The sequence below is a fragment of the Penicillium alfredii genome (genome assembly GCF_028826965.1).
Source record: "Penicillium alfredii strain IBT 34128 chromosome Unknown utg000010l_segment0_segment0, whole genome shotgun sequence".
Taxonomy (NCBI): Eukaryota; Fungi; Ascomycota; class Eurotiomycetes; order Eurotiales; family Aspergillaceae; genus Penicillium; species Penicillium alfredii.
In genome coordinates this window covers 1,985,668-2,013,264 of record NW_026622707.1, presented here as the reverse complement: position 1 = coordinate 2,013,264, position 27,597 = coordinate 1,985,668, and the positions used below count along the sequence as shown (strand labels likewise).

General features: G+C 38.5%; 6 protein-coding genes across 6 annotated transcripts; 3 read left to right on the top strand and 3 right to left on the bottom strand.

Moving 5' to 3' along the window:
- Positions 1-1,140: 1,140 nt before the first annotated feature.
- On the bottom strand, positions 1,141-2,970 carry NUU61_008291 (PAS-associated C-terminal; the record flags this gene model as incomplete). The annotated part of the gene is made up of 4 exons (XM_056658816.1): positions 1,141-1,467; positions 1,547-1,994; positions 2,065-2,215; positions 2,265-2,970. The coding sequence occupies 4 exons, from the start codon at positions 2,968-2,970 to the stop codon at positions 1,141-1,143; spliced, it is 1,632 nt and encodes a 543-aa protein (XP_056509109.1).
- Positions 2,971-3,018: 48 nt separating this feature from the next.
- Positions 3,019-3,282, bottom strand: NUU61_008290 (uncharacterized protein; the record flags this gene model as incomplete). The annotated part of the gene is made up of 1 exon (XM_056658815.1): positions 3,019-3,282. One exon carries the CDS (start codon positions 3,280-3,282, stop codon positions 3,019-3,021), a length of 264 nt encoding a protein of 87 aa, XP_056509108.1.
- Positions 3,283-4,568: 1,286 nt separating this feature from the next.
- Positions 4,569-5,018, top strand: NUU61_008289 (GMC family oxidoreductase; the record flags this gene model as incomplete). Its single annotated transcript, XM_056658814.1, has 1 exon — positions 4,569-5,018. One exon carries the CDS (start codon positions 4,569-4,571, stop codon positions 5,016-5,018), a length of 450 nt encoding a protein of 149 aa, XP_056509107.1.
- Positions 5,019-5,392: 374 nt separating this feature from the next.
- Positions 5,393-7,638, top strand: NUU61_008288 (uncharacterized protein; the record flags this gene model as incomplete). The annotated part of the gene is made up of 2 exons (XM_056658813.1): positions 5,393-5,603; positions 5,672-7,638. The coding sequence occupies 2 exons, from the start codon at positions 5,393-5,395 to the stop codon at positions 7,636-7,638; spliced, it is 2,178 nt and encodes a 725-aa protein (XP_056509106.1).
- Positions 7,639-9,019: 1,381 nt separating this feature from the next.
- Positions 9,020-10,222, top strand: NUU61_008287 (putative acyl-CoA oxidase; the record flags this gene model as incomplete). The annotated part of the gene is made up of 4 exons (XM_056658812.1): positions 9,020-9,160; positions 9,218-9,689; positions 9,743-9,882; positions 9,920-10,222. 4 exons carry the CDS (start codon positions 9,020-9,022, stop codon positions 10,220-10,222), a joined length of 1,056 nt encoding a protein of 351 aa, XP_056509105.1.
- Positions 10,223-20,118: 9,896 nt separating this feature from the next.
- Positions 20,119-21,321, bottom strand: NUU61_008286 (uncharacterized protein; the record flags this gene model as incomplete). Its single annotated transcript, XM_056658811.1, has 1 exon — positions 20,119-21,321. The coding sequence occupies one exon, from the start codon at positions 21,319-21,321 to the stop codon at positions 20,119-20,121; it is 1,203 nt and encodes a 400-aa protein (XP_056509104.1).
- Between the last annotated feature and the right edge of the window lie 6,276 nt (positions 21,322-27,597).

Genomic DNA, 27,597 nt, shown 5'->3' with positions numbered 1-27,597 from the left:
TATAGGTTAATCTATTAATCTAAATAATTAGATAAGAGTAATACCCTAAGATTTTTCTTTTTATCCCTAAAAAATTTCAATCTAACTAGCCAATATTATTATTTTATATAAATTCAGAAAAAATATTTAAAATAATTCTTTTATATAAATAAGACTATAATATACTTATATATTAATAAAGAAATATTAAATATTAGATTTATATCTATTTTATTATTTCTAATATATATAGTTTATTTATATAAAAAGTAGAAGTACTACTATAGATTTTAAATATATATTTTTAGGTTTAATATAAGAAATAGTTAACTAATATCTTCTTTCGCCTATATCTATCTATTATAAAATATAATTCTTACCTTAAAGTATTAAATTAATAAATTAATATATTATATATTCTAAATATATTATTACTATATAATATTCTTTTTATAAAGAGTTAGAATTATAAATTATATTAGAACAAAAATAGTATTTAATAATAGTATATTATTAAAAAAAAATAAGCAAATTATCTATCCTAATTAAGAAATTTATACTAAAATAGATCAAAAATAGATTAACCCGTTAACCCACAAGTTAACCTATAGATAGGTTAGGATTTTATTGACCCGACCCATAGGTCGTGGGTTTGGGTCATGGGTCAAGATCTTTGACCCATGGGACGGGTCTGTCCATGTCTAGGGTGAATCAGGTAATATCACATGATCCTGAAGGAAGTTAGAACTTGTTGCTTAATCTACCTTATAGTGGAATAATCACGATATATAACAGAGACCTAGTTGTTTATATTATCGATAATATATAGAGTTATGAAGATATTATATAATAAATTAATACTCTTGTATCTAGTTAATAAGACAAGATTTAGTCTTAATAGCAATAAAGATATATTACTTTCCCTTACTCCTTCCCTTTGTGTCCCTGGATCAGGTCCATGGAGCTTGCTCGGTCTAACCATGGGCCTGGTCGGCGCTTGAATCTATCTACTGGGTGATAGATAGAACAACCAAGATAGAAAGGTAGTTTATAAATTACAAGTGGGTTCAAGTAAAGTAGTATATACAGAGAACAAACTATAATACAATCCGAATCTCCCTCTCCCAGCCATCATTAATAACAAGCACAGAGAGAAAGAAATCATGTAGGCCAATTCCCCTTCCACCGCACAAAATGCTCCTCATCATCATCAATCACCACAACCATCCACACGCCTACCTGTCCGTTATGCGCCACCAGCGGCGTACAATGGATCCAGCGGTTGCGGCCCTCGACATTGAACCGCGTCACCCACTTGATGCGCGCCGTCACGCTGCGCCCGGCCATCAGCGCGTGCAGGATATGGTCGCGCTTGGGACCGACGTCGCCGATGCGGCTGATGAAGGAGGACTGGAGCATGCCGGGGATTTGGAGCGAAGGGGAGGTGAAGAGGATGCGGAGGGAGGGGTAGGGGCGGACGAGTAGATACTAAACCGCATGGGAGAAATAAGATTAGCATCAGCAAGGTCGAATCGAGGTTGTATGCACTCAAGGTAGGTCAACGTACGTGTTTGTATACCCCCGTGAGCGAGTTGGTGGGATTCCCCAGATTCATCGCCTTCATCTGCGCGTCCGGGTCCTTTTCCTCGTCCTCGTGGTCTGGCAGCCACAGCCGCCGGTTCGTCTCGTGATCGATGATCGGCTGGAAGAGGTTGCCGCCGTTTTCGTGGACGTTCTGGAGCTCGCGCGGACTGAGCAGCTCGCCAAGTTCCTGGAACTCGCTCTTTTTGTCGTTGGGTTGTTTCTTTGCCGAGGTTTCCGAGGGTGGTGATTGTTCGTGCTCCTTTTGGACACCTTTTTGTGCCTGTAGATGCTGCAGCGAGTCCATCTGCGCGCCTTCCATTGCTAGTCCGGAGACGTCGATCTGCGCGCCGATGAAGTAGCGTACTTTGCCTTGGCTGTCGCAGAGGGGTGCGCATTGGAGGAGGTTCATGAAGGGGGAGCCGTCGCGGCGGCTATTTTGCCTTAGTTAGCTTCTCTTTCTTTTGAACTCGGCATAGGACAATTGACTCGTAGCAAACTCACTAGTTGAGGAAGAGCTCCGAGTGGTGCCGCCCTGCTTGGATGGCCTCTCGAATGCGCCGCGTACTATTAGGGTTGGTCTTGGGACCTTGCAAGAACCGACAGTTTCGTCCGAGGACGTAGTCCATGCCGTATTGCGTGGTACGGTGGAATTCTGGAAGTCATCAGTAAATGCACTTCAATGCAAATAAGTAGAAACCCACCTCCAGAAGCAAAGATAATAGGATTATCAGGCCGCGACGGATCCGTCAAACAAAACACCTCTGCTAGCGCATCGGCCGTTCCCTGGAATTTATCCGGCAGAGTCCCGCGCACGCGCTCCTCGACAACTTTGCTGGTGATATTGATACAGGTAGAGGTGATAAAGGCCGGCAATTCCTCCGCGGTGAGCGCATCCAATGTCGATTGCACCCGGTCTTCCAGCGCAGTATTGAGAGTCGGGCCAATGGGTTGCTCTGCCATCTCAATTCCAGCTGTCGGCACATCGACGGAGAGCCGCACGAGCGCGTTGGCGTACTGGATGGCTTTGAGAGCCTTGCGTGCATTCAGATAGTATGTCAAGGTGGCAATAGATCGGGGCCGCTCCTGCGCCAGAAAGTCGCGAAAGCTCGCCAGATAGCGCGGCCGCGTGAGGATGCTCAGCATATGCTCGGATGAGAACATGAGATCGGCCTGGCGCTCGAGACTGTGCAGCGGTGCGCCGTCGCCTTCGTACGGCGCGACGAGATCGAACGAGTGCCCGTTGACATTCTCCTCGTTCAGAGGGTCGAATTGCTCGGAGCCGTCGAAGGGGTTGGTTTCCTGGAGAACAGGCAATTCGTTGATCATGTAGTTGCGGCGCAGCTCCCGCAGCGATGGCGCTGAACGCAGCCCGGGAGTGGGAGATCGCGCGCTATTACAATTAGCCATTGGTTGCTTTTGTGATTGCGCTTGCACTTCCAATTGCTTTCAATTGTCTTACCCTTCATCGCCTAGATCATGCGAGTTAAACGACTGCTGCCCTGAGTGCCTGGACTGCGCGTCGAATTCCGACTCGGAATCGAGAACAATCGTGGGTGTAGTGGGCGTGTAGGAGAGCACCGACGGAGGCTTCTGCTGCGGTGCCTCCGGGCCATCTCTGTCGCCCGGCGGTTTTGGTGATCGCCTGTCCAGCATGTCGGGGAATTCCATGGCGACAGGCGACTTGTGAGGCCGATTGTCAGGAATATTGGGCATGTCCATTGCGACGACACACACGCTCGTTCAGAGGCACACTAAGATAACGGAGGAATTATCGCGATGGACGATCCCTCCACGCGCTGGACCATCGCGCACTATAAATATTTCTCTGTCCAAGAAAAAAAAAATCGGAGTAAATCCATGCCTGGGCTCGCACACGGGCGCACGATCATCATCGCGAGTGCCATCCACGGTTCTCAAGGCAAGCTAGACTCAGGATTTGTGTTCTATGTCTTGTAGCTGGCTGGATGCGATGAGCGGCATGGTAAAGATCAGCCGTGCAATTTCCGTGTCGTGGTACGATCGGATCGATCGGGCGATCGTGAACTTCGCAGGAACCCGCAAAACGATCAGGTCCCCTCGACGGTTGATGATGCAATGGGCACGCGGTGGTGGACCTCTGGATTTCCAGGCCCAAAATTGTGTGGCCTCGGTCTAGTTCCAGTAAAAGGAATTGTCATCATCGTGATGTGCGCTAAAGGATAGTCCTTTAGGCCGTGCGGGAGAAGCATGTCAAGCGCTAGTGCGGATCATTCTGCGTCGGTTGGATCCGAATTGACTGGCCTCGGTATTGATTTTCTTGTTATGGTGCCATTGACACAATTGGAATTGTCAATATAAGATTCTTGGTCTATGGAAGAGAACCTCTATGGAAGAAGAGCCCAAGTGAAAAACAGCCCGGCCACCCAGGGGGATCTACACGGGCAGAGACGGTCGCTTTATAGCCACACTATTGCCTCTAGCGCTTAGCTCAATTTCAACAGGGTCGGGCTTTGAAGATCCCCTCGAAGGAAGATTACCCTTGTCCTTCCTGTTGAAGTTTAGGGCTTTTCAGTGCCCGCAAAGAGGTGATTCTCTCGTGTGGCACATACCACACTCCGCAGGTCCTCCTGTTATCGGGCATCGGGTCTGCCATGGGGCTGATTGAACACGTCGTGGATGCACCCGAAGTTGGACGCAACTTCCACGACCACCTCTGCGTACCACTGGTCTGGAAGCTGACGAACCGAGAGCACAATCTACCGATTCCCCTTCTCGCCAGCTCGTCAGCTCTCAGACTCGGATATCCTTGCGAACAGGCTAGTATTTTCTGGTCTCGATTCTGATGTCATGCAACAAGCGCTCGTCAAAGATGGTTGTGATGTCGCCGACTTTTTCAGCCAGTTGTTCATTAACCCGGGCAACTGCTAAACAGAAACATTGAATATCTACGCGCCAGCCGATGCTGTCTTTAGCGGAATGCAATTCCCTCCTGATGGTTCCCATATATATCTGGTTCGGTCTTGGGAATGCTCCCCACATCCAGGGGAAGTATTTCCCTGACATCGAAAGATCCGCTTGCGGCTCCGCGCATCGATCCGAACTACTATGCTACTGAGCTTGACCGCACTGCCATCCGTGCTGGTGTGAGACATGTCCCGCAAGTCTATCAAGAGACAGAGGCCCTCAAGGATGTCATCGAGGCCGAGACTCCTCCAGAGGGTTATCCTCCCTTGCGGACGGATTCCTCCGATGAAGAAATCGATGCCCGAGTCCGGCGTGGTAATACCTTCTTTCATCCCGGTGGTAGCTGTGCCATGGACAAGGCGGTTGACAGTGTTTGGCGGCTGTATGGTGTTAAAGGACTTCGGGTGGTTGATGCCAGTGTACTTCCCACTCCAATTGCTGCGCATTATCAGATTTGTACTTATACATTGGCGGAGAGGGCTGCGGATTTCATTAAAGCCATAGCTAGTTGAAATTTCTCCGTGGCCTCTCATCCAATATTAAATATAGATTCAAATTTTAGATGGTCCCATTTTATGTCTTCCGATCTGTCTCATTTTCATAGTTCTGAAACGGGATATATAGTTCGACACCAAAGCAGCACTTTACCCTTTTCCTGGATTTTATTTTCCTCTGTGACATTCAGAAAAAATATTAAGAACACCAACCCTTTTCTCTTTTTATTTTAATAATAAGCAACTTACTTCTATTGGGATATTCACATGGTGAATATGTCACTATGAAGTGAAATCATTCCGCACAACAACATCAGCATTTACCCCCAGATCTCTGTCATTCCTCTGAAAGACCCATTTTTCATTCCACTTGCCTCCCCAGGTAATCCACGATGATCATCTTGGGATCTTCAAACGCTGGCCACGTGACGGCCTGGACTGCGGATCGCGGGGAAATCACCAGGGAACTTTTCTTCAGTCAAACCAGACGCTTTCTGACACCCCAAGTGCCATTTCATCTCTCGACTGCCCTCGATGCTGCCGCCCTCCAAATTTCCCCCATGGATAAGCTGCCGGTAGAGATCCTGTCCAAAATCATCGACCGTAAGCGCCGACCCCTCCTCGAACTCCCCCGCATCCGTGGCCTAGCTGATTAGGTCGCGAGAACCCAGTGCTCTCCCCGCAGGAGAAGGTGCAGCTGCAGTCCGTCTCGAAGAAACTCTTTGATCTCGCCCGTGACAACAACCTATGGAAAGTCCACTGCTATGAGCAGTCATGGGCTGCCCTGCAGGCCTCTCGTTCTGCCGACCGGATGTCGGAAAGCCTGGTTGCGAGCTCCCCCACGTCTTTGAGTGCTCTGGGGCAAAGTACCCTGCGTGATCTTATCCAGCCGCCTGCTCTGTGTGTGAGCGAGGTTGGTTCCGACGAGACCCGGGATTTGTCCCCCAGTGAGAGAGCACGAGCGGCAGCCGAGTGGGATTCCTCAGCTGAGGGGGAACATGTGGACTGGTATTCAGAATATATTGCTCGGCATGGGCCCATCTCGCTTACATGGACCCAGCAACCCTCGGTCCGGACTGGCGAGGGCGGACGGCGCCAGTTCCACGAGGTCAAAGGAATGGGGTTGCTGAAGGACTGGAGTTCTGCGAGACAGAACAAGATTGTTGCCCCGCTTGAAGATGGGAGTGTCTGTATCTGGGATTTAAACCACTCTCACTGCGCTGGCTCGCCATCCTCCAAAGGCAGGATCCTTGGGGTCAGTGAGCCGGGTATCCTCATGAAGAACCTCTCTGGGCGCAGAGAGCACTCCTCGTCAAAATCCGCGCTTGATTTCATTAATCTGGGAGAGGGAGTAAGCGTGGACTCCTTGCGGCAGCGAGCCTACCTGGCTATCGGAAACGTCCTCAATGAAGTGGATCTGGAAACATTAAAGGTCGTTTCGCAGCAGCGGTATCCTTGGTCGATCTTTGCGCTTTCGCAAGAGACTGATTACTCTGTGCCTTTGACCCTCGCTACAACACTGAGTCTGCAGATTTATGACGCCCGATTGTCTGCGACTGAGGAGGAAGAAGCCATCAGCTCGCGGTGCGAGAAGGTTAACAATGGATTTGCCCCCGAGTCCGATATATTTACCCATCCCGATTCGCCATTGCTGCGATTCCAACCCAATGGACAGCCACCTCATCGCATCCGCAGCCCGGATCCTTCAGAGAAGGGGGCTAACTATGCTCCGCTTTTCCAACCTGGTCCTCTCTCCATTCTACACCCACCGGCTCCCCATGTGAACACTATTCTTCTTGCGGGTCGCTTTCCCAGCATTCTGTGCTATGACCGTCGCTTCTTTCCTCGGCTGCAAAATACTGTCCACTCCGGTGGTCGGCTCTGTGGTCTAGCTTCTGTCCCAGCACCACGGTTTCCCGTGTTCTCGGACTCGACATACCCAGAGTCCCACTCCGTCGTCGCGTGCGGCGAATATAATGGGAGAGGTTCACTGGAACTGTACAGCCTCAAGTCGGCATCACAGGAGAGGGTCGGCAACCCATCGAATCTGTCCTCTCACCTGACACCAGAATACAAAAACCGGCAGAGTGCGGCCAGCTCCAAGCTGCTCTCGGTGGGATCCCATGGCAACCGGCTTGTCTACTCCGACTCCGAGGGAAATATTAAATGGATGGAACGGGATGGAGGCTCCGAGGTTCGTCGCTGGAACGTCAACACCTCCCAACCACAGATTCCCTTTTCGCGCTACGGCCGAGAGTCAACTCCTGGGCCGTCTGGTGACGATCAAGAGCCTCGTGGGCTCTGGCCGGGATCTCAGCCCCAGAACAACAACAGTGAGGTGGCACGCAAAATCCTCCCCATCGGTGGGAACTTGACCGGCGACGAACTCCTGGTCTGGACGGGAGAACGCATTGGTCGACTGAAGTTTTCAATCCCAGCCGACCAGGATATGCTGATGGAGGAAGAGGAAGATGATTTATTCATGCACGCCGAGGTTGACGAAGCTACCCGAGATGCAATGCGGCAGAAGCATCGCGACGAGTGGGAGAAAGAACAAAGGTATGGGGACATGATGCGACGAGCCCTCGAGAGACAGGCAGATGAAGTGCGATGGATGGGGAGCCACGGCATGAGCTGATTGACACATCTGCCATTTCTGCCGATCTGCTGCATTAGACACGCTGATGTTTTTTTTTTCTTTTTCACCCTTTGATCTTGTTCGTTCTTTTCGTTCTCTATTTTTCTACTTCTCTATTGTTCATGGGTGGCATAATCGGCGTTGAGGCATGCTTTCTTCACCAGAGCCGACTAATAGAATTGAGTCGGCGTAGACAGTCCATATTATTTATTTATTCATTTTTATGAGCATTTCAGTGAGATTTTAACAATTTGACACGACGGGGTTGGAATGCCGTGGAAAGGCGTGTCAGATCGTCCCGAGACCGAGACTCACCGGCTCCGTTGAGTCGACGGTCGGCCCACTTTCTTCTATATCCATTGGCTCACCGGAGTTATCATCAAAATATAGCCAGGGAGAGAAATCCATATTATAAGGAAATGAGTCGGAAGGAGAATATAAAGGATTGGCGTCTTTCGGTCGGAGTTAGCAGATCCGATAACAACTTATTATGGGCATTTTTACCTAAAACATATATATATTGGTCCGTTTTAGTTAAGCCTTCAGGTTCGCCTTCTAAGCCCTATGTTGAAAGAGCTTAAGGGAGCTATAGGGTCGGGTTGCTTGATTGAACCCTATCCCTTTACTTCGCAGGAGAGAATAGCTAGTGCCTTATCGATTATCTTCTCTCTTTCCCGTTAGCTAAGGCTTGCGAATATCTTAAGGTAAATAGCAAATAATTACCTAAACTAAAGTAGTCAGTATATAGGCTTTGAGGGGTTATGTTTTATCTATATTAGGAGAGGTTACATAGCGGCGGTATATATAGCTCTGGTCTAGAGATAGCTACCAATCGGAAAGCGATAAGCTTTATTTTTAGGACTTTAGCGGTGAATATATACCACGATATCGCAAGAGAGTAAAACTAACCACGTAGATATTGTGACGGGGGAGAGAAGCCGCTAAAGAGATATAAGGAGGTTCGTTATATAGCCGACCGGTCTAAGCTTTATCCGATAATAATATAAGCTAATCCTAAAATAAATATTTATTTCTAGGAGCTATTACTACTATTCCTAGGACACTTATAGCTCCTAGGAATGACAAAAAGTGTCGTATGTCATCTCCAAGACAACATTATCAATGGCCAAAGGCTGAGGACGGTTTTTCTCTTTTTGCAGAGCGTAGTTCTTACAGAAGTTGGATGGTCTTGACGCCAGGAACCTGGAGACAACAGCAACAATGTTGCCAGACGGGAAGTTTGACCTACACTCGCCGAGCCCAAGAGCAACCAAGTAAGTTGTCCTTGGCATTCACCTTGGAAGGGAACGGCGTTGACGATTGCAAAGATACATGCCACCCACCACGCCCGATCAAAGCCTTCCCGCGAGTCAGCGTCGTAATGGCTCGACTCATCGTGGCAGGCGAAGATCACGGTCTCCGACCATTCATCGTCTGGCTGAACGATGGCTACCGCATGCATAATGGAATCACCTCACAGAAACTCCCGAACCGCGCCGGATCGCGGCCAATCGACCACTCGGTAACCACCTTCAACCATGTCTGACTGCCCAGCTCCGCGCTCCTTGGCTCCCTTGAGAAACCTCGGAACATGGAAGACCACTTCCTGTCCGTTATTGGGCGCGTGACTGTTGGTACTCTAGGCCTATCATCCGTCGTGATCCCCGTCCTGAAGCGATCGGTATATGTGGCAGGGAAGTATAGTATACGACGACACGTCCAGGGTAACGATGGCAAGCCAACGCCAATCATCTCCTTCTGGACGCAGCAACGGCTCATTCTGCATACCCTGGCACAGATCGCAGTGTTCGAGCCATACACCAAGAAGTGCATTCGACAATTCATGGAACCGTGCACAAAATCAACCGTGCGACACGGAGTCGCGGCGACATTGAAAGCGGTTCTGAATTCCGCGACGCAAAGTAGTCTCTACAGCCTGGCTGAGCGGTGCGGAGCTCAAGGGCTCTTTGAGTATAACCACATTATCCAAGGCCAGCTCGAAACGCGCGGCATGTCTATCGCGGAGGGGGATGTGTTGGCCTTATGTATCAGTAAGGATTCCCCATTCTCGGTATTTGGCTGGTTTTTTCTCACAACCTCCCAGGACTGGCCTCGGAACTGCTTCTGGGTCGATACAGCTTACCCGCTGCTCGCGACCCTTCTGCCCTGCTTGCGCACCACGAACAGGGGCTCTTTGACGAAAGTCACAACATCATCAAGAACATGACAAAGGGCCACCGGAGCGTGGAATATAACCAACGCCATTCTTCCCCGTTGCCAGCCGCTTGTCGAGGCTATGGGGCATCGCATGGCGTATGAAGCAGCCGTTGAGGCAGGCGTGAATCCCAACCTACTTGCACTCTACGAAGCAGGAGTTGTGTTGCAAGATTCGAGCTGGTATGTCCAACATGCTGGGTTGACGCGCGAGGCACAATTTGAGAATGATTCTCGTGCGCTCGATGCTTGTCTTCCGCATCTCGACCATATGCTCGACGGTACTGAGGCGAAGGAATATGCGGACTCTCCGCTTCTTTCGCAGGAGGAATGGGATAGGTTTACTGCTTCTTTGGAGACGTTCACATGACCGCCGATTGATGGTGATGAGAGAGATGGGTGGAATGAAGAAGCGGTTCGCAGTCGACTGTGAGAAATGCTTGACCAACACTTTGGATTTCTTTTCGGTCGCAATCTGCATCTGAGCTCTCGTCTCAACTCTTGGAATGTCTGTCCGTATATCCTCCGCTCATCGTATATCTCCATGTAAATCCGTGACAGACACGATGTTGCGAGCTCCTGGGAGCTACAACATCAGTCCCCAGGAGATACATAGCTCCGAGGAACAAGAAATGTTGATCCTGGAGACGAGGAAACCTTGGTCACAGGCAAGAACCTCTGCCGTAGTAAGTTGATGTACCTCACCCGGAGTAAATAGACAAAATTGTCGGAATAGGTGGATTCGGTGCTCGGATCGAAGTAATTCCGGTAATAACTGTGCATTTATTAGTCATTATATTACCCCTTAAATTGGTGCATTTGGGGATAGTTTCTACAATTCAGACACTGTTACCTTTTCTGCGTGCTATTGGCTAGTTCAGAATCATCTGATATCCTTGTTTTGACAGATTCTACCGGTCACGTGCGCTGGTTTTCCGCTCAGGATCAGTGATCCGAGATCCATTGGGTCTCGGTGGCCTATCTGTGGGTTGGTGTGCACAGGGTCCATAACATGGATTCCATTCTCCTGCTTAGCTGACGGATTCGTCTTCCGACAACAGACCGTTTAATAGGTCTTTTGGCCTAGTTTGTAACTGGTCTGCCCAGGGACAGGTTATAATAGGACTTGACTTATATTCATATATAATTAGACCTGGACAGACCCGCGGATAACCTATATAGGTCGACCCGTGGGTTAGCCTATGGGTAGATCGTGGGTTAGACCTCTTGATCTATAGATAGATTAAGATTTTTTTGACCTATCCCACGGGTTAATAGGTTAATCTATTTAATCTATTTAGATAGATATTTTATTAACTATAACTTTTATAAATTATATTATTCTTAGCTATATTTTTAGGTATTATATTTATTTTAGTTAAATAATTTTTTATAGTAATTAAAAGAATAATTCTTAAAAAATAATTCTAGAGAATATTATTTTAAATATTAATCGATTTTAATTTTAAAATTTATAATTATTAAGTATTTATAGATATTTACGAACTTTACTAGAAATCTATAGGAGACTATAATTATCTTTATAATTACTTTTTAATTTTTCTTATTATAATTAATAAGATATATTAATTATAATTATTAGATCTATAGTATCCTTTTTTTTATTCTTATTAATTAGTATAATCTTTTTATAAACCTTTTAGATCTTTTTTTCTTTTATATAATTTATAATTTATCTTACTTCTAAAACTCTTAAATAAATATAAGCTACTTCTCTTTAACTTTAAATTTAATAATATATATAAATATTATTAGATTTTATATAATAAATATATTTAATATCTTTTATTAATAATAATAAATATTATATATAGAATTAAATAATCGCTTAATATTAATATTAATAACTAAAATTAAAAAGAGATTATAGATAAAGCTTATAAATATAAGAAATTTATATTAATAATCCTTCTATAATTAATAGAATAAGATTAGGATAGTATCTAGATAAAAAATAGATTATAATAATTAATATAATATTTAGATAGATTAAAAATAATACTCTTATTAAAACTAGGGTTCTAAGATAGGCCTTAAAACCCTAGTTCTAATAAAAATAGAAAGATAGAAATTTAATAGATTAGAACTAGGGTTTTAAGTAATTATTTAGAACCTTAGTTTTAATAAAGATATATATAGAAACTTATCTTTTTTAATATATTATATTATCTTAGATTAAAAGCTTAAGATAAAAGAATCGGCTATTAAAAATATATTAAATTTATTAGTTTAATAAAACTATTTTATTTTAGATAGTAATTAAGAGTTTAGAATATTATTAGCTTAGTAATTTAGAAGCTAATTTTTAAGATTTTATTAATATTAGATATTATAATCTATTTAAAGATAGTCTTAGTCTTTAGTTTAAAAAATTTTAATCTTATACTAAAGGGCTAAAATAATATTAATTATATAGATATTACTAAGCTTTTTATTATCTATTATAAAATAATACTTATAGAGTTTATCTTTAGCTAATTTAAAGATTTAATATATCTATTATTTCTATCTAATCTTTTTTTTACTAAATTATTTAATTAATCTCTTAAAATAATTAAATAATTTATTATAGATAATAAAGATAGTATAAATAGTAATATCCTTTATTTTTAAGAGAACTATAGTAAATTAGAAAAATAGCTAAATAATATTAAGAAGATAGTTAATCTAGTATTATTTATCTATATTAATTTTAAGATAAAGATAATTATATTTAGAGTAAAATCGATTAAAGACTAATTATAACTATTTTATATATTAGAGTATTAAAAAGATTAAATTCTATCTAATTTAAATATCTTAAATTAGAACTAATTAAGGGTAATTAGGCTAGAGACTAAAAAAGGACTTTTAATATTAAAAGCTTATATTAATAAAGATTATAAAGTTTTTAATATAAAATATAAAATAGATTAATATTTAACTAATATATAAGGAGTATAGATATATATCTTTATAAGAGTTATTATAATATCTTATTTTTATATTTTTCGATAGATATATTAAATATATTCCTTAGATTAAATAATCTTAGTTATCTTATTCTAAAGGTTTATTTTTATCTAACTAAATAGTTATTTTAAATTTAACTAAATTATATATATAATATATAGGATCTAAATAATTATTATTTTAGAGTTAATATCTAATAATTAAATAGAATCTTAGATACTTAAAATAAAGATAGAGTTATTTAATATATTATTAATTATTATTATAAATATTTAGTCTTTAATCTAATATTTCTAGAGGATATTAAAAAGGATTATACTAAGATTCTATCTAGAATATATACTAGAAATAGGTTTAAAACTAAATAAAACCTTTTAATAATTCTAGTCTATATTAATAAAATAGCTAGAGATAGCTATAAATATTTATTAAAATAATAATATCTAATAGTTAAAACTAATAAAAAGCTTAATCTTAAATAGAAGCTTCTAAAATAAATCTTTTTATTAATCTTAAATTATTCCCTAGATTTAATACTATATAGTTTAATAAAAAAGGAAACTAAAGATAAATAATAATAATTAGATTATTTAAAAAAAGGCTTAGAATTTAGGATATTTAATAATTTAAAAAAAAGCTATAAAATAATTATTATAGTAATTAATTATTATTTCTATAGTTTTTAGATAATTAGTTAGGCTATTTAAAAGAAGTTCTTAGCCTAAGAAAGATTAATCTATAAATTAAATAATAGTTATATAATATATTATATATTCTATAAGATATTAGATTATTAAATATTTAGTAATATTTTAGCCTTTCTAATATATACTCTAATTTTAATAGCGTTAGAGATCTATTATCCTATTCTTAATATAGACTAGATAGTTTATAATCTTACTATATTATTTATATAGGAGCTTTAGCTCTTTTATTACTAAATATAAAAATCTAATTAAAATATAACTATATATTACTCTATTATAGATTTTTTTAGTTTATTTTTTTATAGTATTATAAAAACCACTAATTTAGATATTAAGCTACTAGTTTGAAAACTCTACTTTATTTATATTATTAAAAATTATCTAGGTCTTTTTCTAATTATTAGATTATTTTAATATTAATAATATAATAAAAGAGAGGCTTTACTTAATTTATTAGCTTTCTAGTAGTTCTAAAAGAGTATTAAGAAGTTAATTAGAATAGAAGATAGATAATTTAAACCCCTTACTCTTAATAAAAAAAAGAGGGTATAAGATAGATAACTAAGATATAGAAGAGATATAGTAATAGTATATTAAAATAAAGGACTTAAGATATAGAAAAATAATCTAAGGTAAATTATCGTAGATTTAGAGGAATATATAGGTCTAATACTTATTTTTTATTAATAGATAGGATTTAGTACTATTCTAGTACTAAATTTTATAACTAATTAGAAGATACTCTACTAATATATATAAAGCTTATTAAATAATAAGAAATAGATTAATAGATTAATCTATAGATTAACCTATTAACCTAAATAATTAGATAAAAGTAATATCCTAAGATTTTTATTTTTATCCCCTAAAAATTTTAATCTAACTAACTAACCTTTTTACGTAGATATATTAGAACTAGGGTTATAAATAAATACGTAAGTAGATTAAAACTAGGGTTTTAAGTAATCGCGTAGATAGATTAAAACCCCGATTCTAATAGAGATAGAAAGACTACTATAAAAAAGTATATATTTTATTATATCTAGTAAAAAGGGGATTATATAACCCTTTTATAATAAGAGACTCGAGATATAGAAAAATAATCTAAGATAAATCATCGTAGATTTAGGGGAATATATAAATCTAATACTTATTTTTTATTAGTAGATAGAATTTAGCACTATCCTAGTACTGAATTTTATAACTAATTAGAATAAGCTCTACTAATATATATAAAGTTTAATAGATAGTAAGAAATAGATTAATAGATTAACCTATAGACTAACCTATTAATCTAAATAATTAGGTAAAAGTAATACCCTAAGATTTTTCGTTTTATCCCTAAAAAATTTTAATCTAATCAGCTAATATTACTATTTTATATAAATCCAGAAAAAATATTTAAAATAATTCTTTTATATAATTAAGACTATAATATACTTATATATTAATAAAGAAATATTAGATATTAGATTTATATCTATTTTATTATTTCTAATATATATAGTTTATTTATATAAAAAGTAGTAGTACTACTATAGACTTTAATATATATTTTTATGTTTAGTATAAGAAAGGGTTAGCTAATATCTTCTTTTATCTATATATACCTACTATATAATATAATTTTTATCTTAAAGTCTTAAATTAATAAATTATATATTCTAAATATATTATTACTATATAATATTCTTTTTATAAATTATAAGAGTTATAATTATAGTTTTTATTAGAACAAAAATAGTATTTAATAATAGTATATTATCCTAATAACTAAAAAGCTTTATAATTAGAATTATATAAAAATTAGGTTAAATTAGGTTCTACTAGGTTTTATTGGGGCCCTAGTACTAGGTCCGGGTTGGGTCCGGGTTAGGTTTTGGGTCGAGATCTTCGACCCAAGTTGGGTTATGCGGAAGTCTAAAGGAGTTCGAGCGAACCGCCCCTAATACCCTTTCTGCGAATCGGAAATCTTTCTGTATTGCTACTTATAAATATAAGATTAGTGATAGCTATAGAAAAGGGCGGGTTATAGTGCGAAGCGAAACAAGCCCTATTATAGAATAGAAATATTTCCTTACCTAGTGTACGGCTTGAATATGTCTCTACCGATATACTAATATAGCGGTGCTGCTTAGTAGTGTTTTTAGAAATGATTTCGGTTGTTTTATAAATACTTCTCGACCCTTCTTCTATTTCTTTTTAATATACTTTATTTCCCTTCTAAAGAATTTCAACGCTATATATATTAGCCTTAATAATATTAGCTTTTACTCTTATCCCCCTTTTACTAAGTCCCCGTTATATATCTTCCCTATCTCCCGTTAGAAGCTATATAAGACTTCTTTTACTCTATAAACTCTTTTATATATAACCCTATCTAGACTACCTTCCTCTAGAACTACGATTACTCTAGTTTCTAATACTAAACTAAATACGTCCCCCGGATTTCGGGCTCCCGTAAAAAGAGATCCTAATTTACGTATAGTTCCTAATAAATTTAATATTAAAATAGAGAGGATGGCTATAGCGGAAAACGGCCTAATCGCGCACGAGGCAGATCTAGATATATATTGCGACTCGGGGCTCGTGAACGGAACTATTACCGATATACCCTAAAGCCAGCGCACATCTTTGGCTATAGGTATATCGAACTACTTATAGAACCGAAATCAGCAAGCCTAACTAACGTTATCTACTAGGGTATCCAGACCGACGCCCGTTGTTAGAGGCTGCTAGTGACTTAGATCCAGCTTATATACTAGTAGAACCAGATTTGCGTTATTTTCGTAGGCGCGACTATTATCTCCTTATTCGGATTATTTCTCTAATATATAATAGGCCCGGCCATTGCTCCAACTGATAGTCTGGATTTTCCTCAAGATAGTACTGCGTCGTTAAGAACCTACAGTGAGAGCGACAAGGATCCTACTCCGCCCGAGATTCGATTTGCTTGCGAGTATATCTCGCTATTACCTTCGCTAGGTTCTCTGGGAAGTCCGAACCCCCAAATCGGGCCTAATCCTGAAGCTTTCATATGTGACGAATCTGTCGTTGACGACGCTGAGACCGGGACCGAAAGCTGCGGAGACTGTGGGGGAGACCCGATTGACGGGTTGACAATCCAAAGGGTCCAGATTCATGGCCCCTCCGTTCGAGAGACTAGCCCGGATAATGATGAAAGAGGCAGACTTACCGAGGAGAGTCAGACGCCTACATCCCCCCGGCTTAGGCCGCGAACTCGTCCGGCTGAACAATTGAAAGTTCCTCTGACTAGCACCCGCTCCCTTCGTCCGCGACTATATATAAGGCCCACTAGATTAGAGCGATTACCTGCCGTTTCTGTGGTCATCCTAACCTATCTAACTAATAGATTAGTAGTAAATACTAAGATAAATCCTCTAAGTAGGGTATAACGTTATAACTATTAGGGAGGTAGAAACAATAGCAATCTTTTTAATAATTAGCTAATATAGGCTATAACGGCTAGATATTCACTGTTATTAGGTATATCTAGTCCTAAGGTAAAAGAACGCCCACAGAAAAGAATAAAGAGAGTAATAGGAAACACCAAAGCTTTGATTAATAATATCGTTAGGAATAGCGTTAACTAGTCCTAAACCCCTTTAGATAATAGTTTTGCTACTACCTTAGATAAAATATAAGAGATCTTTGATCGCGGAGTCCTCTATATCTAGAGCTACGGCCCTCGAAATACTTATTTTATAATATTCCTTCTAGAGGTTTCTTAGCTCCTATCCCTATTATTACTATTAAAGATACCTCTTAATTAGTTATTACTCGTTAACGATAACTCTAAAGATAAATTATTACTATAAATAGTATACGGGAGACTATATAAACGAACTATATCTATAATATATAAAGACGGAGATATATAGTTAACTAGACACTCGACGAAATTATCACTAAACTCGCGATCTTAGGATTATCGTAACGAGGCCTAACGGAAGCCTAGGAGACGCTTACTATAGTCTTCGGACAAGGTGGATTTTCTGCTAAAATTGAGAAGGGACGAGGGACGACCGTGGTCAGAGGTCGCGAGGTTATTTTTAGACTAGTATCTAGGAAGCAGCCCTGGTTCAATCTAAGTATACTAGAGTACGGCAATCAAAAAGGCAAGGCAGAGTATGGTTATAGGAGCTTCAACATAAAATACAGCATACATTCCAGTCTATTCACCAAGAACCTCACTCTTAATATGTAGTAGAGTGTTTCAAGAAATACTTCGGGAGTGGCCTAGCGAGGCGGTTGCACATTGCATGGGTCTGACTGTGGAACCGCTGCGGTGAGAGACTGTTTCTAGAGTTCTGGTTCGGCAGTAGCAGGCGTAGGCGTGCGAGGTCCCGAGATGGATGCCGGCGTGAAACTCGATGCTGGCTGGTGTCGTCGGTGGGCGGCATCGGTCGACGATGTTGCGGCCGATCCCCTCTGCGACGCTCCAAACAAAACACCAACCGATAAAACAGCACCAGGTGATCCCAAAATCTATAAGCTCATCGGACTCGGTGAAGAATTCGGATGGATTTTGCGTCCAACGGGACAGGTTGTTTGTAACGGACTTGGAAAGTGTAATTCTGGCTTTTCTGGCCCTTTTTCTCTTCCTGGATGTCGCAGGCTTTCTTGTTGAAATACCAGTCAGACGCTGTCGAGTACCTTCGGGAATTCGTGTCCAGACAGCTTGGAGATATTGGGTAGTCTAGGATCTCTTAGCCAGTTGCTGTAGTATCTGCCTAGACACCCACATAGGAATCTAGCAAGATCCCATCTATTTGATTGGATCCTTGTGCTTCAGCTTCCTCGCAGGCATGTGAAAGCTTTTGGAGCATAACTTTACTCTCAACGAGGCCCATCTTTGATTTTTGCTTATCATTTGCCTGGAGCAGGTAGTGAGGCACGATAGGGGAAATCAGCGAGAACTGTTCCTCCAACCGAAACTTGTTCGCATGTGACCGGGGCTAGCGACACTTACCAGAGCATGCATGGGAACTCATAGTCATTTGATTGGCGCATTATCTGAGGTCACTTTTCGGCGGCTATTCAGAGGTACTCGCGCCGTATCTGCTGGTGGTGGGTGACGTGCAGATGCCAAGATTACTGGGCGTTTAAGGTGAAGTGATATTATCCAATAAATTTAAAGCATAGTTCAGCTGAGTGGTCAATGCGCGGTTCGCGCGACGCGGGGTGAAAATCTCCAAAGGCTCGTGACGACCAGCGTCAAAAGGAGCCTCGTCCAACACATGAGCGATATATGAAGTTCATCTTTTTAACAGCATACGGCAAGCCCTGACCGACGAAAAGCATCCTATGGAATTCCGCTTTGAAAGGTGCTTATTTTGTGGCCGTGTGCAGATCCAAGATATACCGAGTATTGAGTGAGGATGGTTCTATTCATTCGAAACGCTACGTGTGATAGAGACCGCAGGTGGCTGCAGCGTCACATTCAGGTTGAATTTGGTGTCCCAAAATACTGTAGGCAATAATTTTGCGATCAGGCGAGCCCAGATTGGCCCATCCTTACCATGCACGAGGTTCAGGTGCCAGCGCTCCGGTCCAGTCATGTGCTAGGAGTGCCAGCCGTCAGTGAGGCGATTCCTTGCCTCGGGCGTAGTATCATATTGTGTGGCCCTTTGAACTCCACCGCATTCACGGGTTTTTGTTGCCCGTTGGCCAAAATGTCCACCCATAACTGACCGGTGCGACGATTCGTGCAGTGACCACTCTTTTCTGGCCCTTCATTGCTAACTCCCACAGGTCACTAGCACAGTTCCGAAGGACCAGAGCACCTGTGTTTTGGAACAGAGGCATGAATGACCTGCAGATGCCAAGATGCTATTGTTTCAACACACAGTTAGAGTTGGCTTTCCCAGCGGTTACCTTAGCGGATCGCTGCCTCATTATTTAATAAATCTATATAAAGAAAGCCGCAAATAAGGAGAGGGATAAGGTGTTTCGTACTCGCCAAGCTACTTACTAGGCGCGCGCTTCTATCATTCCTTCCCTTGGCATGGATCCTTTTCACATATTTAAATGTGCCTGTCTCGCGCAAAGCTAGAAGTACTTGTTTCATTCAAACAAGCAACACTCAAATACCATCCAGTCTCATCTACAAAGTATCTTAACTTTCTATTCCTCCAACTACCCTCTTCGAAATGTGTGACTACCGGGTCAGGGTGCACAACTGTGGCCACTACGATAAGATGCTGAGAACGGCATGTGGACCCGCCAAAAGAACAAAGACTGTGTGTAAGCCTGGAAGGCTCGAAGATGCTTCAACCAGCGGCTTAGCTTGGTGTGGAATCCACGGATGCGATAAAAAACCCGGCTTAAGACGGGAGGGGCCAGGTAAGATATTTATTCTGTAACATCACTTGATCTTGTGGCTACTCGCTAATCAAGTATGAAGGTTCTAGGATGAATGGTGATTTTGACGAGGACGATGTGGAATGGGATTATGTCTGAATATGGCATCCGAAATCGTCAATTTGTTGGCTGGGGGGATACTCAATGTGGACATATCTTTCATCATCATGCGACCATTCTAAGCAAACTTGACGAATTGAAATCAAACAATTTCTAACTGAGAAATTGCTTTAGATAGAGTCCATCGGGTATGAACATTTTGAGTTAGACGATCCGCAACGAGCATTAGAGTCTCCGCAAAGGGGTTGCTATCATCGACTTTTGACGCGATTTCACTCAGAACCTTTCCATAGGCCCAAGTGTCGTTCATTCGACGTGTTTGGAATGGCAGATCAAAGGGTGAAATTTCATCCCGTATCTCCGGAGCAAGCCATTCATGCGTTACTCCGCCGATGCCACTAATGTCAATGAGGACCGTATTTCCATCGTTGTCTAAAACAACGTTTGAAGGCTTCAAGTCCATATGAGTTTTCTCCGCGGAGTGTAGAGTGCGTAAAGCATTCCCAATTTGAATAGCCCATCGCTCCCAGTTGTATTCCTTGACACGCTGTTCATCCATGACGTTTTGCAAGGAGCCACCGCCATAGTAATCCAAAAGGATACCATTGATAACCATCTGTTGGTTACCTCTTGCGAAGGTTGCGTATGGGTTGCTGAACACTGCAATACCAGCTGGCTGGACTATTCCTGCCACACCTTTAAAGTGTTCGAGATTTTGCAGTTCTTGTCGTATAACTTCTGAATCGCGTGGTTGGTAAAAAGGACGGTTGACCACCTTGAGAATATATCGAATGTTGTCGTCCCTGTGTAAAACACGAAATACTCCGGCGGTGATCTCATTCTCAAGTATCAAGTCTGCGACTTCGATGGTTCGAAAAGATGGAAATTGTAAGGATATCGGATAAACCGTTCTCAAAGGATCCTCCTGAATGTAAAATCGCAGGTTTGGAATGAGCTTCGCAAACCGATTGGTATCTTTCGGTTCGCGATGCAGCTTAACAGCTTCGATACTTTTCGCGTCTTCATGCAAAACCAGTTCAGTCACAGTGTCATCCAGAAGATCCAGCGATTGAAAATCGATCATCGTTACAAGGTTTTGGAACTCATTTCGTCGTTCGGGTTTTGATTTGATTTGCTCCGGTTGGATACTGTGAGCCACGGAGGGAACTGCGCCCTTAAAAGTTACTTTGATCCACCATTTTTTGTCATGTAGATGGTAGATCAGAGTCTGGGAGCGACTGTTCGGCTCAGGCTTCCCTTCGGCTCTGAAGTCCCTATCCTCAGAGTACGACTTGAACTCTAAGTCGGTCCTAACGAGAGAAGCAGAGGTTGCCGTGGCTGGCATTTTATCTTGTCGCGGATAGTTGATAAGAGTTTTCAACATCAAGGATATGCGGGAGAGGCGAAGCTTGTTCAGGCTTCAAGGTAAACGTAGTGTAGGCCAAACTTTTCATCCCAACCACGTGACTGGAACTTGCGAACACAGTCGAACCTTGTGCTAGTGACCCTACCAACCATGACGATGTGCAGATGCCAAGAAACCAATTTGTTTCAGAGAAGGTCTCGCACCAACCATATTCTGCTCTTGTTCAGCTGAAGGGGGTCAGTGCGGAGGGTCGCGCGACTCGGGTGATTCTCACCCGTTCTCACCCGGCCTCGCGATCCAAAGATGTATCCGGAGGACATTCAAAGGAAACTCGAAGAGAGGATTTCCTGTTGTCGGAAAACGGAATCAGGTGACTTTGAATCAACCAATGGTATGCAGCAAAAATAACAGTGTCTGAATTACAAGAAACTATCCCTATAAAGTAATTTAAGGGGGCTAATGAATAACTAATTAAACACGTATCATCTTTCTCTCCACCTTTCCCTCCCCTCCGTCTCTCCCTCTATGATCTCGGCGCTTATTAGGGAGTTGACACCACAGACCCACTCATTCGGAGTTAGAGTTGGTGGGCCCGGATAGGCTCGTAAAACTTGGCGAGCATGCGAGCGCCCGCCCCACACATAACGAGAAGGAGTAGCTACAGTAAGCACGCATAATTTAAAAACACCACCTTGTGACGTGGCACATTGCCCGGGGCGCTGATTGGATATTTACTTAGGTGTCCTCAAAAATCATGGGACTGAAAGCTTGCAATCTTCGAGCAACAAACAACTCAGAAACAAGTGGGACCGCAAAAAATCCCCAAAGGCATGAACAAAATGTTTCAGCAAACCCACATCGCCGATCCATCTGTGACAGAGCGGAGGTGGTTCGTACTACAGCCCCCCTTCCCAGGTGACACTTTTAGAAGCCTTCTTCCCTGGTCTTGGTATGACCTCTGCCTCCGCGCAGCAGCTGCTTGCTGGCAACATGAACAGCTACACTCGCCTATTTTGTACCTTGGGAATATTACTCCTCTTCGCCCGTTATGTAGTCCGCTATATTTGGGAGCTAGTGAGAAGCTACTTTAGTTCGTAAAGTTTCCGTTGTAATAGGACGAGTCTAATAGTCAGTAGCTTCGATATTTTATATCTTATACTATAATAAAGTATACTATCTACTAGCCCTAACCTATAATATCTCTAAAGTAGGCGTTTAGCCTTATACCTTACTATTATACTAGAGCTCTTAATAGGTTATTTAGCGTTAGATAATCTTCCTCTCTATATCAGAGTTTTTAGTTAACAGCCGGACCTAATAGATATAATTATTTATCTACCTAATCTAGTAGATCTATCTAAAGGCTTAATCCTTAGTAGATTTAAGGATGCTTAGTTTAAGAAGTATAGTATAGAAGGCGTAAACGTAAATAAAGCCTAGTCTAAGTATATAGGTTATATTAACTAGAATACTAGAGCTAGTCTTTTATTTAAACTAACTATAAATAGCCTCTATAGAACGCTCTATCTTAATATTTATTTTATTAAATATATCGATATATTACTAATTTCTCTAAGGCTGACCGGATAAGAGAAGGGTAAAATACTTATCCGGAAACTCTACGGCGAGGCCCTAGAACTTATTAGTTAGTCTATTATTACTCTTACCTCTATTAATAAGATATAAACTTATTAAATATATAATAATAATTGTGATAGGAATCTCTAATATAACTAATATCTTAACGTATTAGTTATTATAGTCTAGTTCTAGTCTTCTAACTAAAAAGTAGAGCTACTTAAATTTAGTAGATCTCTTAAAGATTATCTATAGATACTATTAGAAGAAGAGCTATAGAACTCTCTATTACCGCGGGTTTAGGGCTATTAGTTAATATTAATTAAGATTAATAGAAGATACTCCTATTATAATATCTAGACTAATATAGGGAATATTATAAAAAAGTAAAATTAATAGAGGATATTAATAGTTTTACTAATAATATAAATCTATATTTATATATACTCTCTCTTAAGCTTCGCCTAAATACTATAAAAAATATAATATATAATCTAGTCTAGAGCGTAGATTATATCTTTTTTTTAGCTATAAGAAAAATTAAAAACTTTCTACTAAACTATTAGGAATTAATACTATATTAGATAAAACTAAGGGCCTAAAGCTATTACTAGAATTCTACTATAATTATAGTAGAGCGTAGCCGATCGCGTATAGAATTAAACTATTAGCCTAGTTCCTTAAAGTTTTCCCGCGAGTAATTTATAAGCTTTAGTATCCTCTTTTATATCTAGCCCTAAAAATAGTTGATATATTAAATAATATTAATAAATAAGATTTTAAAGAAGATATTAAATAAGAACTAAAGCTAAGTCCCTCCCTAAAGGCCTTTTAAGATCTTATAGGTCTTAGCCTTATTTTTTTTAGTAATATTTATTCTAGAGAATATAATCTTAGAGAGTACTATATACTAATCTTATTACCTTCTCTTTAGATATATTCTTCACTATAGCCTTATACTCTAAGGCGTTAGCAATATATCTATTATAGGACTAAGAGATAATAAGGACTATTAGGTAATCCTTATCTTTATTCTTTTTCTATAGCTAAGTATATTTATTAGGGATATATTAATCCTTTATATCTTTCTACTCTTAAATAATCTACTAGTCTATTTAGCTAAGTTAATAGTTTTTTTTTAGTAATACCTATTATATAAATACTTTAGCTAGCTCTCTAAAATACGTAAAATAGAGACTAAGATAGTCTAGCTAGTTCTATATATAAGCCTTTTATTATTAGATATTTAGCTATTATAATAATCTATTATCCTAATAGCTAACTAGAAGGGTTATCTATAGATAAAGATATTTAGTATCTACCGCTTTATTCTATTTATACCCCTAGTTCCGGAGAAGTTATATAGGTATAAAGACTAGTTTTAGTTAGGGGAGTAGCTTTATTATAATTAAAGGGCCTATACCTATATATAGATAGTAGATAGAGAAGAGATAGATATTTAGATAGTTAACTAGATTATTAAAAAGATTCCCTTCTGATAGATAACGAGGGTAGCTACTAGTATAATCCTTATAGTACTAAATTACCTTATTATACGCGAGAGTAAGCTAGCGAGAAAGGGTATAGATAGCGAATATAGTAATAGTCTATACTATAATTAGTAGGTTATAGAAGAACGCTTTATATTATAATCTATCTTCTCTAAATCTATTTTATCTACTAGGAACCTACTATAACGCCGCCTTTCTAAACGGAGTATATAGAATATAGCGAATATCTAGTATAGCTTTAGAGGGATATAGAGTCTATTAATATTAATCTAGTAACTAGGTATCTATCCCTCCGTTCCCTAGAGCTTAAAGAAATATTAATATATCTACTATAGTTAGACATGGACAGACCCGTCCCATGGGTCAAAGATCTTGACCCATGACCTAGACCCACAACCTATAGATCGGGTCAATAAAATCCTAACCCGCCTATAGGTTGACCCGTAGGTTAACGGGTTAACCTATTTTTGACCTATTTTAGTATAAATTTCTTAATTAGAATAGATAATTTATTTACTTTTTTTAATAATATACTATTATTAAATATTGTTTTTATTCTAATATAACTTATAATTATAACTCTTTATAAAAAGAATATTATATAGTAATAATATATTTAGAATATAATATATTAATTTATTAATTTAATACTTTAAGATAAGAATTATATTTTATAATAGATAGATATAGGCGAAAGAAGATATTAGTTAACTATTTCTTATACTAAACCTAAAAATATATATTTAAAGTCTATAGTAGTACTACTACTTTTTATATAAATAAACTATATATATTAGAAATAATAAAATAGATATAAATCTAATATCTAATATTTCTTTATTAATATATAAGTATATTATAGTCTTAATTATATAAAAGAATTATTTTAAATATTTTTTCTGGATTTATATAAAATAATAATATTAGCTAATTAGGTTAGAAATTTTTAGGGATAAAAAGAAAAATCTTAGGGTATTACTCTTACCTAATTATTTAGATTAACGGGTTAGTCTATAGATTAACCTATTAATCTATTTCTTACTATCTAATAAGCTTCGTATATATTAGTAGAGCCTATTCTAATTAGTTATAAAATTTAGCACTAGAATAATACTAAATCTTATCTACTAATAAGAAATAAGTATTAGATCTATATATTCCCCTAAATCTACGATAATTTATCTTAGATTATTTTTCTATATCTCGAGTCTCTCGCTATAAAAGGGTTATATAGTCCCCTTTTTTACTAGATATAATAAAATATATACCTTTTTATAGTAGTCTTTCTACCTCTATTAAAACTAGGGTTTTAATCTATCTACGCGATTACTTAAAACCCTGGTTTTAATCTATCTACGCGTTTATTTATAGCCCCGGTTCTAATATATCTACGTAAAAAGGTTGGCTAGTTAGATTGAAATTTTTAGGGGATAAAAATAAAAGTCTTAGAGTATTACTCTTATCTAATTATTTAGATTAATAGGTTAATCTATAGATTAATCTATTAATCTATTTCTTATTATCTAATAAGCTTCGTATATATTAATAGAGTATCTTCTGATTAGTTATAAAATTTAGTACTAGGATAGTACCGAATCCTACCTACTAATAAAAAATAAGTATTAGATCTATATATTCCCCTAAATCTACGATGATTTACCTTAGATTATTTTTCTATATCTCGAGTCCTTTATTTTAATATACTATTACTATATCTCTTTTATATCTTAGTTATCTACCTCGTACCCTTCCTCTCTTATTAAGAGTAAAGGGTTTAAATCATCTATTTTCTATTCTAATCAACTTCTTGATATCCTCTTAGAACTACTAGAAAGCCAGTAAACCAAGTAAAGTCTCTCTCTTATTATATTACTAATACTAAAACAATCTAACGATCGGAAAAAGACCTAGGTAATTTTTAATAATATAAATAAAGCAGAGTTTTTAAACTAGTAGCTTAATACCTAAATTAGTGGTTCTTATAATACTATAAAGAAAATAAACTAAAAGGGTCTATAATAGATTAATATATAGTTATATTTTAATTAAGTTATATATTTAGTAATAGAAGAGCTAAAGCTCCTATATAAATAATATAGTAAGGTTATAGATTATCTAGTCTATACTAAGAATAGGATAATAGGTCTCTAATATTACTAGAATCGGAGTATATATTAGAAAGGCTAAAATATTACTAAATATTTAATAATCTAATATCTTATAGAATATATAGTATATTATATAGCTATTATTTAATTTATAGACTAATCTTTCTTAGATTAAGAACTCCCTTTAAATAGCCTAGCTAGTTATTTAAGAGCTATAGGAGTAATAATTAATTACTATAATAACTACTCTATAACTTCTTTTTTAAACTATCGAGTATCCCGAATTCTAAGCCTTTCTTTAAATAATCTAATTATTATTATTTATCCCTAGTTTCCCTTCCCGTTAAATTATATAATATCGAATCTAGGGAATAATCTAAGATTAATAAAAAGATTTATTTTAGAAGCTTCTATTTAAGGCTAAACTCTCTATTAGTCTTAACTATTAGATATTACTATTTTAATAAGTATTTATAGCTATCTCTAGCTATTTTATTAATATAGATTAGAATTATCGAGAGGTTTTATTTAGCTTTAAACCTATTTTTAGTATATACTCTAGATAGAATCTTAGTATAACCCTCCTCGATATCCTCTAGAAATATTAGATTAAAGACTAAGTATTTATAGTAATAATTAATAATATATCGAATAACTCTATCTTTATTTTAAGTATCTAAGATTCTATTTAATTATTAGATATTAACTCTAAGATAATAATTATTTAGATTCTATATATTACGTATATAATTTAGTTAAGTTTAAAGTAACTATTTAGCTAGATAAAAATAAACCCTTAGAATAAAGTAACTAAGACTATTTAGTCCGAGGAATATATCTAACACGCCTATCAAAAAGTATAAAAACGAGATATTATAATAACTCTTATAAAGATATATATCTATACTCCTTATTAGTTAAAATACTAACCTATTTTATATTTTAGATTAGAAACCTTACGATCTTTATTAATATAAGCCCTTAATATTAGGAGTCCTTTCTTAGTCTCTAGCCTGACTACCCTCGATTAGTTCTAATTTAAGATATCCGAACTAGAT